General features: G+C 39.9%; 1 protein-coding gene across 1 annotated transcript in view; it reads left to right on the forward strand.

The window, feature by feature from the left end:
* Nucleotides 1-17,255, forward strand: part of LOC144595762 (low-density lipoprotein receptor-related protein 1-like) — a 1,259,652-nt gene that overhangs the window by 422,086 nt on the left and 820,311 nt on the right. The window contains exon 3 of the mRNA XM_078403382.1: nt 1,679-1,816. Within this exon, the coding sequence (XP_078259508.1) occupies nt 1,679-1,816 (138 nt within the window). The remainder of the gene's footprint in view (nt 1-1,678; nt 1,817-17,255) is intronic.

Genomic DNA, 17,255 nt, shown 5'->3' on the forward strand with positions numbered 1-17,255 from the left:
GAAGGATAGAAAAAGTGAACGTGAAAGGGTATACATGTCCAGAACTGGAAGGCACATGCTTCAGATGAGAAGCGAAAGATTTAAGACATCTGAGGGGCAATTTCTGCATGTAGAGGGTGATGTGTATATTGAACAATCTGCCAGGTGAACCTGTAGAAATGCGTACAATGCCAACGTTGAAAAGACATTTAGATACATATGTGGATAGGGAAGTTGATCGGCACATGGGCCAAATTCTCTCATGTGGGTTGGCCCAGTTATAAAACCTGGTTGCATGAATGGGTTGAAGCACCTGTTTCCAAATTGTATGACTATATCTATGTAGCGAGAAACTCTGCCTCTGATTCTTCATGAAGCAGTGCATTGCAGATTGCATGCACTCTCTGGCTGAACAAATTCCTCTTTAAATCCACACCGTACCTCTTACTCCTTAAACCTCTGTCCCCTGGATTTATATACTTTGGACAGGGGAGAGCTCTTTTTCAATATACCCTATCTATGTCCCTCAAACCTCAGTTAGTTCCATCCCACCCCAGCTTCCTCTGCTCTAAGGTAACATACACAACCTAGTCAGTCTGTCCTCAAGACTGAAAACTTCCATCTCTGACCATATCCTGGTGAATGTGTTTTTAAATTCTTTCAAGTCTGCCATCTTGAACAAACACAGAATGCTGGAGGAACTTAGCAGGTCAACCAGCATCTGTGGAAGGAGTGGATAAGTGAGGTTTTGTGTCAGGTCATTTCTTCAAAATAAAAATGGTCCGGACCCCAAATGATGGCCTGTCCATTCCCTCCACAGGTACTGCCTGACCCATTGAATTCTTCCAGCACATTTTGTTCAAGAATCCAGCGTCTATGGTTCCTTATTTGCTGCCATTTTGGAGATGTCTTCCAAAGTCTGATTGGCTTATAATGCACAATTGGATTCCTTTGCAATATCTTGTTATACCTCTTAAACCATGAAATATTTCTCTCTTAAATTAAAGCTCATCTGCTTGATGGTATTTTAGTTTCTCTTGAAAATCAAAAATAAACTGTAGTAACTGGACATTTTAAATGGAAACAGAAAATGGTGCAAATACTTAGTAGATCATATGCATGAGGCAAAAAACAACACAGTTAATGCTTCAGATCAAACACATTACACATTTTCCGCAGGTGCTGCTTGACATGCTGAGTGTTCCCAGTTATTTTTTGTCTTATTCATGTACCAAAATTGCTTGGAAGTTTAACATACATCATTGGATTATTTTAATGACCACTTAGGAATAATAGCAAATACTGGACAGGAAAATTAGCCCTGATATTTAATTGGAACCTTAATACTGTAGAATTGATGCATCATATCAGACCAGCACAAATTAGAATGGAGGGGCACACCATGTAAAACTAAATCAGCATAAAGAATGCTGAGTTCACCACTGCTATTTCATTTTAAGCCTATGTACTTGCTTAATGTTTTATAATACTTAAAATAAGAGAAAGTGGAATCCAAATCCCATCTCATTATTTATAATTAACAGCCACTTATAATAACAATAATAGGCTTTGCAAACTAGTCCATTTGGATTTTTGCAGGTAATTTAGGTATCCAAATTGGGGGAGGATGATCTGCATAAATTTCATTTAGAATGTAACTATTTTTGTATAAAAATATATATTTTTTCTTCTTCAATAGGTACTAGACACTTGGAATTTACATGTCCTGTGAATCATTTTGACTGCATTGGGGCGAGAAGATGTATTCACATGAGTAAACTCTGCAATGGCATAAATGATTGTGTGGATGGGCTTGATGAAGGATATCATTGTCGAGGTAAGGACAGTAAAATCATGTTGTACCTTTTCAGAGCAAATTCTGTATCTGCCTGGTGTAATCGAGCATGCTTAAACAAATGAATTGAAGATAGTGTTCCTTTATTTCACTCAGACTTATGAACTGAGGCTGCAATTTGAAATTCACAAAGTCATTTACACTCAAACTTAAGCACACTCGTGTGTCTGAAACCAGTTGCTTTTCAGATTTGTTTCCGCTGATAAAAAGTGGCTTGACTATAATGATAGGTAACATAAAAGGATATTTTTCGTGCCAGGGGATCAGTAGAATTCATTCTTCCAGGCAGGCACTCGAAGTGCTCGAGCCCTTGATTTAAACCCATGCAGTGCTTAAAATATTGCAGGTCACAACACAGCTTTTCTAGCTGTGGTCTTCCGGTGGTTATTTTCAAGCATATTGAAGACCGCTTCTTCTCATCCTGAGCCCGCTAAGATGCTCAAAAGCTTTGAAAAGCAATAAATTAAAAAAAATCAGATAGTGGAAACCTGAAAAAGAAAATTTGAAAATGCTTGGATTCTCAGCAGGTCAAGCAGCTTGTGTGGGGAAGAAAACAGAATTCAAATTTCAAGTCAATGAACTACAAGAACTGCAAAAGTGAGAAAACTAATAAGTTTTAAGCTGTTAAAAAAAAGGGGCGGGGTATAATGAAAAAAAATATTTGGGTGGAGTCCAAGATTATCTTAGAAACGACTATTTTGCTGTATTCCATGGGAGGTGCTAAGTAACGGTGCGGGGAAATGACCTTGTATCAGACCTCACCAATTTTAGAGGTAAAGAAGGAATTCTCATTATTGAAAAGGTTGCCAACATTGATCACCAGGTCCTGCAATATCCCTGGATGAGAGATGAGGTACTTTGGGCTTTATTGAAACAAACTAGAAGGCCAAAGCCTTATAGGTCAGAGATGGAGTATTTTAGTGATACAGCATCGAACCAGGCCCTTCAGCTCACAGAGTCCGCGCCGACCAACAATCATCCCGTACACTAGTTCCATCCTTACAGAAGCTAATTAACCTACAAACCCACACATTTTTGTAATGTGGGAGGGAACCGGAGATCCCGGAGAAAACACACACAGGTCATGGGGAGAATATGCAAACTGCGTACAGACAGCACCCGTGGTCAGGATTGAACCCGCGTCTCTGGCGCTGTAATGCTAATCTACCATTGTGCTGCTCCAGGCACAGTAGGATGAAGAATGTACGTGACAGGCATCCAAATGCTCAGAGAAACCCAATTTTCATTTGACTTCTCCACACTGTAAACCTTGAATGAGGTAAACTAAAATGGAAGAACTGCAACTGAGCACTACTTCATCTGGAAGAGCATCTATCACAAACATCTTCAGCTCTCCCCATCATTGACATTTAAAGAGAAACTTGTTCTTTTTTCACTTTTCCAGTTCTCACAAGGGGACATTGATTTGAAACTTTAATTTGGTTTCTCCCTCTAGGGATTGCTAAATTCTCCTGGCATTTGCTATTTTCATTTCAGATTCTCAAGACCAGTGCCTTTTGATGGCTCAACTTGTGTGGGCTCTGTAGCTGCTGGAATAGTCTGTCTAGTTAACCTGCTGACATACTGGCAGATAATGTGTGCAAAAGGGATGAAAGTGCAATCATGCTACAACCCGGCCCTATAGCGATGTTATCAATCCTGAGCGGCTGGAGCCTGTGTCTTCCGCTAATATGCAGAAGTTAAGGAACTCCTTGAGGGACCTCATTATTTGGTGGTACATTGTGCAAATAGACTGATTGCTCTCCTAGCTGGAACTTGGAGTTGGCAAGGCAGATGTTAGAACTTCCACTAAATAGACAGTCTTTAAAGGTTTGATGGAGGGTTTTGACCAAAAACATCACTTATCCATGTTCTTTAGAGGTGGTGCCTGATCTGTTAAGTTACTGCAGTACTTTGTGTATTGCTGCAAAGGTTTGCCTTTGTGGAACAAAAAGGTCACATTCCCATTCATGACCACTCCTAAGGCAGAAAGCAGTATAACATCAAGGAGGACATGGTGCCATGCAGCGTAGAACCAAAACCTTCAGTTCACTGTTTTCATGCTGGCTGTCTAGTATCTACTCTTTATTAGTCCCCATTTTCCAGTATTCAGACCATAGGTTTCTATGGTACAGTGTTTCATCTGAATGCTTCTTAAATGCAGGGTGGGACTCTATTCCATGGATCGCAGGTGGATGAGGGGTGATCTTCTAGAGGTGTATAAAATCATGACAGGAATAGTTTGGGTAGATGCACAGTCTCATGCCCAGAGTAGAGGAATTGTAGAAAGATTTTGGAGGTTTTTCATGAAGGTTTCCTCAAATAGCAATAAGACAAATGCATAGAATTATTTCTCTAGAAGTGTTACTTCAATGACAGCTTGCCTCGTTATTTTGCACGGTGATATAGATAGACAGAAGCATGGGTTGCTATTTATTTCAGAGTTCATCCAACAAAACTACAGTTTCCCCAATATGACACCAAACGTTCATGTATTCAGCACATAAGATAATATTTATTGAGCCAAATCATGTTAGCCCTGACCCCTGCTTTGATTTAACCTCTTGTATGGTGCCTGTGGCATAGGTCTGCCAGCTATGGCCACAGTTCAGGGATATTGACTCAATATAAAACTGCTGCGGGATTCAGTCTCGGGTCCAGCGGTGCAGCAGATCTGATATAGTGTTGGCTCGCCTGCAGGGTGTTCAGTATTTCTGTGGCACGACACATATGTTCAAATGATCTAAACATGCTGAGATGTGCACTGCAGCTAGTTGACATTTCTCTATGGAACTGCCAGATAGCTGTCCTTGCAATCTGACCACTATAATTCAGCAGTGAGTGTGCTGACAACTCCACTTTCCAAATCTAATTCAATAAGCTGACATGTCCTTCCCAACTGGCAATCAATGACCTGGGCACAAACTGCGCTCCAAACAAGATGCCGCTAACCCGCAAAAATCCTGCCTAAAGCTATGCAATCGGGCACCATTTTTGGCAGTAGTTAAATGCTAAAACAAAAAATATTCCTTGATACATTTAACAGTGGCAACTCATTCATAGATTCATTGCTGAAAACAAAACTATCCAGCTCATCACATGATCTTTGAAAACAAATAGAAAATTACTTTAAAAAATTCATTGGAGTTCAGCTATTAATTCTGTGGTAAAAATTAAACAGATTTCAAAGCTTTCTCATAAACCTCTATTTCAAATACCCTTGAATTGATTTTATATTCATTGAGCCGAATTATTGAGCTTCCCCTTGATATTTTATATTACCATACAACATCCGCCTTGGACCGGAGGATGTCTGTTACACCTATCACACCGGTGGCACTAACCGGAATGGTCAACACCTAGCCAGCTTTCTCCAGTAGTATAGTCTCCTAGCAGTCAACACCATGTTCAAGAAACAACGAGGAAAGCTGTGGTCATATCAGGACCGGTGCAAAGAAGAAAAGCGCCAGCTAGATTACATCATGGTGGGTCGCAAATGGCGCGAGAGTGTCATGGACGCTGAAGCGGACAGCACTTTTGAGACCGTGAGCTTGGATCACCGAGTGGTAACACTGCGAGTGATGCTTAGCCTGAGGCAGCCAAACGCTACAGGCCCCAAGGAAAAAGTGGATTGGAAGTTGTTTTCCTCTCGACCAGATCTACAGGTCCAGTATACAGTAGAGGTGGTGAACCACTTTCAAATTTTGGAGGAGGAGAAATGCGAAGAGAAGGCAGAAGAGGAGAGGGGAGGAGCTGAAGCGAGGGAAAATGCTACGGCTCGCTACGAACGATTCATAGAGGCCAATTCTGAAGCAATTAAGAGTCTACCCAAAGTGATGCGTGTGAAGAGAAGTCGCAACTCTGAGCACACAGAAGTTGTTCCAGCACGGAAAGTAGTTGTTGAATGCCAAGAGGCCTACACTAGGAGCAGCAATGAGCAGCTTAAGGAGGACCTGAAGGCAGCCAAATCCCAACTCTTTGAGGTGTACGACAAACTGAAGGAGGGTGAGGTTGCGAGAATGATAGCGGGAGTAGAAGCTGCCAATGATGGCCAGCGGTATAGCGAGGCATGGAGGGTCGTGATTGAGATCAGTAGCAGGAGGAAGGCCAAGTCAGATCAAGTCAACAGGAACTCCTCAGAGGACCGAATCAACATGAGGTTCACCCCAAGAACCTACTTGGATCACCTCCAACTGTCACCAAGGAAGATGAGGAGATTGAGACTGTCCTCATGGATGTACAGATTCATGACGGCCCCTTTACCTTGGAGGAGCTGCGAGAAGTGAAGACCTCGTTGAAGCAAGGGAAGTCTGATAACATCCCTCCAGAGGTGTTGAAAAACTGTGAGCTCGACGACATCATGCTTAAGTTCTGCAACACAGCGCTAAAGACGAATGACAAGCCAACACAATGGTCACAATCCAACATCATGCCCGTCCCCAAATCTGGGAGCATGAACAGGACTGACAACTATTGTGGCATCAGCCTGACATGTGTGTTGGCCAAGGTCAACAACTGCTTGATTCTCAACCGGATTAGGGCTGCTATCGATCCATAGCTACGTTACAATCAGAATGGCTTCAGAGACAAGAGGAACACAATCACACAGATCCTTGCCCTCCGAAGAATCATTGAGGTGAAGAATAACAACCTGCCGGCTGTCCTAATCTTCATTGATTTGAAGGAGGCATTTGACTCGATTCATCGATGCAAAATGATGAGGAATTTGAAAGCTTATGGTATCCCTCCTCTTCTCCTGAGACCCATTGAGGATATGCACTTGGGCACCACGGCCAAGGTTATCACCCCGGATGGCAAGAGCAAAGTGTTCGAAATCCTTGTGGGGGTCTTAGAGGGAGACATGCTGGCACCCTTTTGCTTTGTCATTGTCCTTGATTATGCAATGAGGCAGGCACTCAAGGAACATGAGAACCTCGGCTTCACAATTACCTCAAGGCGTTCGAGAAGAATCCGGTAGGTCAACTTGTCAGACCTCGAGTTCGGTGATGATATCGTCCTGCTGTCAGACCAAATTGGAGAGGCACAAGAGCTGCTCGGCAGGGTCGAGACGGAGTGCGAGAAAGTGGGCCTCCACCTCAATGCCAAGAAGACGGAGTACAGTTGGAGGGACCACACCACCAACGCCCAGCTCTATGGGGAGATTCCACCTCTGACCGAGAAGATCAGGTTGAGAAGGATGAGGCTCGTTGGTTATTGCCACTGCTATCCAGAAATAGCAGCAAACAAGGTTGTGCTGTGGGAACCCATCCATGGAAGACGGAACCCGGGACGATCAAGCAAGACGATGTTGAAGACGCTGATGGAAGACGCATATGTAGAGACAAAAGAGATGTGTGGTGCGTCCATCACCCCACCTGTCGGAAACCAGCACCACTGCATTGTTAATGTTTTCAACAATTTTAATGTAATGTAATGTAATACAACATCAGATGAATCAATTATATAACTCTTTCGCTGCAAGAGATTAAAGGCATGGTGTACTGCGATGAGGAACTCCTAAAGCCTTTCCATTACTGATAAACATAATTCAAGCATGCAATGGATCACTTGCCATTTACCTGTTTGAGTAAGGTTCCAGAAGCACCCAAGAATTATACTCTCAACCACACAACAGTTTGTTTGATTGGCATCGCATTCACCATCCCGAATATTCTTCTCATCCGCTATCAGCACATTGTTGTTGTCATCTTTATAATTTAGAAAATGCATTGTTGCAATTTATTGAGGAGTCTTTGGCATCTCCAGAAGCTACAACCTCTACCCTCTAAAAAGACAAGTGCAAAGCTGGGTCAAAATATGCATCTATATGAGCACCTTCTGTCCAAAGCCAGCAGAGATTCAAGGCTGCTCGCTATTATATTCTCAAGATCAATTGAGCAATAATAATTGTTTTACCAGTGAGTTCAAATCCAGTGAATGAACAATACAAGTATATTTATGATATGTGATAGTTTGCGATGTTATTGAAGATTGCAAACTAATTGTGCTGAAAATTAGCATTGATGAATCTCCTTTGAAAATGAATATGAGGCTTTCATAAAAATTTGTGAAATTATCCTTTCACAACTTTTCTTGTAAAAATGTTATATTATATCAGCCAATCACTTTAAGGGCTCCAGGCAAACATAAAGTATTTCGCCAAGTAGGCTGCAATAAACTCAATAGCGTATGATTTTACACATTTTGTTTCTGCTGAGGTACGTGATAAACGTTGTTTGAGTTGGGATTTCCATTTTGGCTGCAGTGGAAGAAAATCAATTTGATGTTTCCTTTGGCTGTAAGCTTAGAGACTTGCATGATTTCATTGCGTTAGTTGACTGGAACTATTTTACAAGCCAAAACCAAAATAACTGTCCTTTTATTTATCAGTTTTTCTGTTTTCAACTTTTTGTGCAAATTTCAGGAGAAAAATTAAGGTTGTTCATGATGGTGTTCTTGTTTCTCAAGTTACCACTCAACATGTTGTGAGCTGTATGTACAGATAATGCTCCTACAGACTGAATCTTGGAATAAGTAGGGTGGTGAAAATAGCATAGATGAGTATGACACAAAACGCTGGAGTAACTCAGCACGTCAGGCAGCATCTCTGGAGAGAAGGAATGGGTGACGTTTCGGGTCAAGACTCTTCTTCAGACTCATTGATGGGTGTTGAAAAAACTTGATCTTGCAATATAGGTAGGAATCATCACACTGGTAAACCATACTCCTGTGTGGTTTATTAACTATAAGGATGGTTCAGTCGTGGCCAATAATGGAGATTTTTCCCCCCAAACCAAAATATACCCCAAACTGCACATTGCTAGTCTATGATGATCTTTATGTATGGAATCATCTGTTAGAAACCTTACCCAGCAGTGTTCATAGCAAGATGGATAATGGACTGGCATTTTATTGCATGCCTTCTCTTTAATATCCACACTGGATCAATGATGGGTTGAAAAGTGGGATAAGTAGGATAGCTCTTGAAAATGGATATGAAGATCAGAGTACTTGGAGAATGTAACCTGTTTAATGTACCATCGGCACCAGGTGATTTTACACTAATTTTAACAATCCTGTGACAGCTATCAATAATGCTGCTTGCACTCGGAGAAAGATAAACAGATTTAACAATTCAGTTTGATGCTTTGTCATCAGAAATATTCTAATCAATAGTTATAGACCCGTAAATGTAGCTGTTTCTCTCTCTCTGCTACATGACCGGCTGAGTAATTCCAGGATCATTTGATTTATTTGAACGTTACAGTATCGGCAGCATTTTGCATTCGAATATTTGTTTGTCTATGCATTGGGCATGTTAGCAGCACGCCACTGGTTAATACTAGTTAAATCTGCACTGCACTTCCTTAAGCTAAATTAATTCTCATAAGGTGAGGTGTATTGTACACAGATTGTGCATTCTGAAATTGATCAGGGGAACTCTGAAGCATGCGCCAGACAGGAGGGAAGAGGCACCTCGGTATCAAACACATCAGGGGAAGTCTTGATGAGGATGTAAAGACAAATGTTGGTTTGTATCGCTAAAGTCTGGGTGGGATAAGAAAAAATAAGAACAAACACCACCAATGATCATTGACAAGAAACAAGCCCCAGCAGAATGGCTAAATGTTATCTAGTTGATTACAATATAGATGTTAGCATAATCTAGATTTGAAAACATGCTTGAAAACCTTGACTTTGTATGGCCTTTATTTTCACTCTCTGAGTGGGTCTGCTTATAAATGAGGAATTTATGTTGCAGTTGCGAATTGTACTCGGATGGGTTCTCCAGACAATCGAGGGAGTAAGAAACTGCATGCATGCCTTGACACTTATGCAATGCCAGTTAGCACATTGTAATATGTTTCAAATTGCTCTGGCTTTAGCCTGGAAAGAGACTGTTCAAGCTAAAGCTAGAGATATTTATAATATTTTTTGGTCATGGACATCCTAACAGCTACCAGTAAAGTGAACGGTGTATTCAGAAAAAAATTTTGTTGCCATTTTATACCTCCAAAGGGTGGCGCATACTTGTATAGTTCTACTTGGTCTGCAGGTGCTCAGATCTAATGCAAAGAAAATGTAAATACTGTATGTAACTTTTTCATTGTTCCACTTTCCTGGCCAAAAATGAAATAAAGACAAGACAACTTTCCAGGAATTAAAAAGGCACTAGATTAATCATCTGATTAATAGCTTGTGATTGCATGATTTGAGATTTTTCAACTGAAATTAGTCTTAAATGAAATGAGCCATTTGTAACATATTCCTTTTCTGAATGCCATACGGTGGTTGGCAATCCACTGAGAAATTGGCAGATAAAAATGTAAAAATGGTCACGCATCAAGGCAAATGAGCTTAAAGAACTGACAGATGACTGGTTACATGATCTCTTGGCCTGCTGCCAAGCATTTAATCACTCAAATTACTAGACGCTGCTATATTTTACGTGTTAAAGGTAATGGACACATTTGTGATCGATGGGCTACTGAGCAATTAGTTTTAAAAAGTCCCTGAACAAACCAAATAACTACAATAAATATTTGAGTTAAGTGTTATTTCATCTGAAAATTGTTGGAGCTAAATGTTGTGTGCTCTCGGTGATGCAATTAAATTATTCTACTTTAATGCTACATTCACAAGAAATTCATGAGGTAACAAAATATAACTTACCATGGTTCCCATAAGGTTGTAATTGGCCAGGATTGGTAAACTGGGGCCTCTAAACCATTGCCAACCACAATAAAGTGAGAGCAGACCATACACAAAGAATTTGAAGAGCAAAATATTCCAGTGATGACTTAACATTGGTGTTTTTCAAAGGTAATGGAAAAATGTGCTTGCATGTGATGATTTATTTTGTTCATATGTTGGGAAAATGGAAGGTGGTTTCCTCTCTTAGTAAGTCTAGTTACCTGCCAAACTATAGAGTCATCCATTACTTTGATTGGCTTCCTGATCTGCTAATTATTATTTTACGGGAAATGAGTAACGGATTCAGTACTGGCAATTGTCTGAATTCCTTAGCTTTCTTACTATCCTAACAGAAGTTGCCTGTAACTATCTTCAGAAGTTCAATAGCATATCAAGTCAAAGCATGCAATCATTGATAACCATACTATTGCTTGAACTTATCCAGCACTTCCAATATATTAACTATCCAGTGTAATCTTACCAGACCAAATATGACACAAACTTGCGCAGGTGATCGCTCTTGAAATAACATTTTAAGAGGCTCTTAACGGAGGTCAGGGAGGGAGGAGATTCCACATTTACAGATGAAAGCAAAACTGTTAATTGTGAGCCAAAACTAATGTGTAAAGGACATGATGCAAGAATCAGTCAAGTGAAATTCTCTGGCATTGTATGGGTGGCGGAAATCATACTATTAAAAGGCATAAGGCCACAGAGAGGTATGAACACAAGGATGACCATTTTAATTTAACATTAAACAATGATCAGCAAGTGCAAGAAAGATGGAACAATAACTCTTCAGATTTTTCCTTTGGCTATCTTTAACATATACCTGGGAATAAAGCTGGAGTCTTGGTTTATTGCTTCATCTGCAGCTATTTGGCCCATCATGCCTGTGCTATCCTTTACGAAGATCTACCAAGAATAGCCCAATGTAGACGCAGGGAACTTCAAGTACTGGATTGTAGTGTAGAACACAAAGCACTAGAGTAACTCAGTGGGTCAGGCAGCATCTGTGGAGAACATAGATAGGTGACATTTTCGGCCAGGATACTTCTTCAGACAAATCAGTCTGAAGAAGGGTCCTGACCCCCAACTTTACATATCCATGTCTTGTAATGATGCTGTCTGACCCATTAAGTTAATACAGCATCTGCATTCTATCAGATTAGCGCTACTTGTTTCTTTCTCTTTAATTAGTCAATTCAAGCATCAATCTCCCCTTTCCCCCAACCCACCACCCCCAACCCCAACCAAATTTGAAAATTCCCTCTGAATTTGCTTCTATATTCCTTCCTGACACCAGATTCCAAATCATAACAATTTTCAGAATCAAATTTAAAAAACTCTATCACCACTCTGGTTCTTAAGAAAATTATTTCCAAAGTGATTGACTCTCCACTGGTTCAAGCAATTTGTTACTCTGTCCCATCATCAAACATCCATGATATTTTTAACATCTACATTAAATTTCCTTGTAATATCTCTAATCGAAAGTGAATGGCTTCTCTAATCTTTCCATTTAAATCATTTATCTCTGGTGTTATTTTGGCTCATGCCCTCTGGGCATTCTCTGGAGGCAATTATATCACCTGCCATTTTTATTTTCTCTTTCTTGGGCTTTGCTTCCCCCAATGTTCATGGTTCCTCTGTTTTTAGTAATCAGGATCATTATCCATTGTACATGCATCTGACATTCATCAGAAGCTCTACTTTTCTGTTTGATTGTAATCTCTATCCCAATTATTTACAGAGTTCCAGTCACAGACACTTTCTCTTCCCATCATAGAAATAGTTTCAAGCCTGTCATTAAAGAGGAATAAAAGGAAAGGAAAACTGTAATTCTATAACACCTTTTACGACCATTGGATATCCCAAAGCAGTTTATTGCCAATTAAGTACTTCTGAAGTATCAAGCGAAAATTTGCATGTCTTTATATATTGCAAAACTGTACATCAAAGAAGCCACCTAAGACATTCCAACCAAATCAATTTCTAAAATTCACACTTCCAATGCTGAAAGACAAATTGTATTTTAGAATTTAAGTAAGTTCCTCATGGTTTGCTTTCCCAATTACTTGCCAAGTTAAAAAATTAATTTATTTTCTCAATTATCAGCTTGAGAAATTGTGTCATTTTTATTGAAAACTCCATTAACATTGGACATGTCCATGTTTCTTAAAGCATTTTTTTAAAAACTACAAACTTAGGGTAGGCTTTTTTGAAAATAATCAAATTACTGGCTTTTGAGAGGGATACAATTTTCACTTGTAAAATTACCCATTTATCCAACACTGAAAAACTTAAAAACTCTCTGAGAATTGACAGGATATCAAGTGAAGCAATTTGAGTACACTTCATATTGAATGCAAAATCGCATGGAGAAAATCACTTACAATATAGAGTATAAGAAAATAACTGCAGATGCTGGTACAAATCGATTTATTCACAAAATGCTGGAGTAACTCAGCAGGTCAGGCAGCATCTCGGGAGAGAAGGAATGGGTGACGTTTACAATATAGAGTAATTTAGTAAAGTGGAAGAGTGAAAAAATTGTGTTGCTACAATCGTCAGGAAAGGTATTCCTGAGGCTGGACAGCAATAAATTATTAAGGTGGCAGGAGCAATCGCTGATGATCCAACTATTTATTGGTAAATATATTTGCTTTGGAAGTAAACAAAGTATGGTTTACTTCAACTTACTCCAGCTTGTTCAGTACAAGTTGTATCAACTAATATTTCCTTAAATTAGAAATATCAGCATTACTAATAATGAATCGCTGTCCCATAATTTAAATGAATAAATATGAAATTATAATTGTCATTTGAGTGTGGATTTCAGCAGAACAGGAACAAACAAAAAAATATTTAAATTAGTATCCTCCAAAGTAAAGTATTGCTAACAATTATGCAAAGGATAACAAAGTTAATTGTACTGGCAGAGTTTGATGTTATTTTTTTTGCATTTGGGAGAAAGTGTTTAATTTTGGCTGCTTATAAGCTGTGGGAGATAATATGGATGGGCATGTCAACAGATTCACTGAGAATAACTATCTCTTTGAAGCATGATACTAGATAGGTTTCTAGATACTAGATTTCAAGCAGCTGAGATGAGAAGGCAATTCTTCACCCCATTTTCTGCTTGGAAGAAAATTTGAGGATGTTGATGCTTCCATGATTTTATTAATCTTGACCTCTCTGATAACAGAGAGCTCAGAGAAAGGAGTCGGCTAGTGCTGTTACTAACACTGACTCTGGTTTGATCCTGACCCTGAGTGCACCATTTCCATATTCTGCCCAGACCATGTTCATCAGTTTTTGGAGCAGAATTAGGCCATTTGGCCCATCAAGTCTATTCCACCATTTAATAATTGCTGATAACTCTTTCCCTCTCAACCATATTCTCCTGCCTTTTCTTCATAACCTCTGACACCCTTACTAGTTATCATCGGGTGCTCTGGTTTCTTCCAATATCCCAATGATAGATTAATTGACTGCCTTAAATTACTCTTTGTTCTCAATAAATAGTTAAAAATAACTAAAATGGAAGCTTTTGTGCTTAAGGGAGAAAGTAATTTGTAGGGGAACAAGGAAATAATTGGGCAATAACAGGAGATTGGTGCAGATGGAATGGCTTTGCTGGGCGACAGTTGTATGGTCCCCTTCTGTGTGATAATAAATAACAATTACAGTCAAAGTAGATTTCTGAATTGTTGTAGTGTTAGCAGGAGTTTGTACTGTAACACACATTGCCCTTGTGCTTCTTCTTCTTAAGCCCTTTGCTCCTCTAGGGAGCATAAGCCATTGACAAATGTCTGCCACCTCACTCGGTTGTTGCCGGTTCTTTCGAGATCTCCCCAGTTGAGCCCACTCCCAGACATTTCTTCCTGGACATCTCTTCTCCAGCTGTTCCTGGGGCGACCTCTTTTCCTTTTTCCTTGCGGGTTCCATTTCAGGGCTTGCCGGGTGATGTTTGTGGCAGGTTTTCTGAGGGTGTGTCCAATCCAAATCCATTTTCTCCTTCGAATTTGTAAGTCAATGGGATCCTGGCTTGTTCTTTTCCACAGGTCTACATTGCTTACTTTGTCTCTCCTCCAGATGTTTAATATTCTCCTGAGGCAGGTGTTAATGAACGTTAGCAGCCTGTTTGTTGTGTGTTTTGTTGTTTTCCATGTCTCTGATTTATACAGCATTACCTGCTTCACATTTGAATTAAAGATGTGTATTTTGGTGTTGATTGAGATGTATTTTGAGCTCCAGATCTTCCTGAGCATGTTAAACACCACCCTAGCCTTATTAATTCTGCTTGTTATGTCTGCATCTGTCCCTCCAGTGGTGACAACAACACTGCCTAGGTATGTGAATGTTTCTACCTCCTCCAGGGCAGTGCAATGCATGAGGATAAGGTTGATGGTTTTGGAGTGGATCTTCATCACCTGTGTCTTTGCTGTATTGGGTGTAAGACCAAGTTTTGTTGCAGCTTATAAGAGTTTGTCCATCTTCTCCTGCATTTATATATCTGTGTGAAAGGAGAGCTATGTCATCTGCAAAGTCAAGGTCATCTAATTGCTCCCACATTGTCCACTGAATTCCATTTCTTTTCACTTCAGTTGTTTCCATCATGATCCAGTCAATTGCCAGTAGGAACAGGAATGGTGACAGTAGACATCCCTGCTTGACGCCCGTCTTGACATTAAAGCTCTGGGAGAGCTGACCTGCATACATAACTTTGTGCTGGAGGGAGTTATATTGGTTAGACGGAGAATCCTAGATTAGGTAAACTGAAGTGTACAGGATGTTGTTTAATTTCACAGGTATAGTGGTAGCTATAACTATTTAGGCAAAGGGTTTATGGTTCTGGATGCAGCTTAGGAGATGACCCGTGTTTTAAGAAATCAGGACATCGGCTGTTTTTCGAAAGAGAGTGCAGTATCTTCCCTATCCTTATCACAACAGAGAAATATAAGAAGCAACAGTAGGAGTTGGCTGAATGAATGAATGAATAAGTTTATTGGCCAAGTATGCATAAACAAGGAATGTGCCTTGGTGCTACGCTCACAAATGACAACCTAAACATACAGTTAACAATTAAGAATAAAGCATAACCACATCAAAACAATAAGGATACAACATCACGGTCTAAACATGTGGGGGGAAATAAACCAGAGCAAAAAAGAGACTACAGACTTTGGTTATTGAGTAGAACTATCACTCGTGGAAAAAAAAGCTGTTTTTATGTCTGGCTGTAACTGGTTTGACAGTCCGGAGTCGCCTTCCAGAGGGAAGTGCTTCAAATAGTTTGTGGCCAGGGTGAGAGGGGTCAGAGATGATCTTGCCCGCTCGCTTCCTGGCCCTTGCAGTGTACTAATGACTACTGAACTTTCCTTCCCATCATTTATCCATCCCCCAAATCCTCTTAACTTCAGTTGGTCATATCCCCTGGTTCATAAAGCTTATTCAGAGAATCTTAAAGGCATCCAATATCTGCACAGCTTTCTGAGTGGAGATTGTTGATGGTTCATCACCACTCTCTTGAGTAATTCATCCCATTGTAAATGGTCAATCCCTTGTCCTAATGATAGCTTTCCTTTACAATCTCTCCTCAGATGCTTCTCAGTGGAAGACACAAAGTGCCGGAGTAATTCATTGGGACAGGCAGCATCCCTGCTTGACCTGTTGAGTTACTCCAGCGCTTTGTGTCTCTTTATGTAAACCAGGATCTGCTGTTCCTTGTTTCTAAGTTTCTCAGTTTCAATGAAATCATCTCTCTTCTAATTTATTTCCTACTTGAACCCATGTCCTAATGCAGCTTTCTCGCATGATGATTCTGTCAGTAATGATACGATTCCTACATTTAAACTTATAATTAAGGTCACTCTTAAGTATTTTAATGGAAAAATATCTCAGTGGTGCTAACAAAGCTTGTCAGTGGTAGGCTCTTCAGAGGTCTGGGTGTAAGTTCTGTTAAAGATAATATTATTTTGTACTTTTCTGGAATTAATAATGCCAGTTTAATCAAAATGTTTCCTATTACTTAACGCAAAGCATTTTCCAACAATGTCATGACCACAATGATTGTACCTGAATATTATACCCATCTTCCTTTTCTCTTTGGTATAATTTTAAGCAGTTTAATTGTTTTCATTTCTTGATTCACTTTAATATTCATTTTGTTAACATTCCCTTACTGAGTGAAACGCAGCCTTAATTTAAGATGAAGTTTCAATGTGATTATGGTGATTTTAACAGGTATTTCAAGTGTTGAATACAGATCTCTCTTGCTGAATTATTCTTTTAGAGCTTGTGGTTTTACGTCGGGTGAAATATAAACAATTGCTTCAAAATTCTAAAGCAATGAATGGCAATAATGTAGTGAACAATATTTTTGCGCGTTCTCCCACAATATCAAGGTTCACTTGCAATTGAGGCCCAAGATCTTGGTTACCCTCTTTGGTACATTTTCAGACATGAGGTTATGCCACCTGATCTTCCTCTCCAAAGGCCAGGCTTAGGAGATTGGCCAGAGGCAGTATGACATTTGATGCAAGGAAGAAAGAGTTAATCATGATAATTGATGAAGGTTTGGATTGTGGACCAGCTGCCAATAGTTGATGGAGTCAGGCAGCTGTCTTTGCACTAGGATATGTGGTAATAAGAGACCAGGGAGTTGTTGCAGCATGGGAGTAGAGGGACTTAAGTTTGAGGTACGCATGGTTTACTTGTCCGC

Source organism: Rhinoraja longicauda, chromosome 8 (genome assembly GCF_053455715.1).
Source record: "Rhinoraja longicauda isolate Sanriku21f chromosome 8, sRhiLon1.1, whole genome shotgun sequence".
Lineage (NCBI taxonomy): Eukaryota > Metazoa > Chordata > Chondrichthyes > Rajiformes > Arhynchobatidae > Rhinoraja > Rhinoraja longicauda.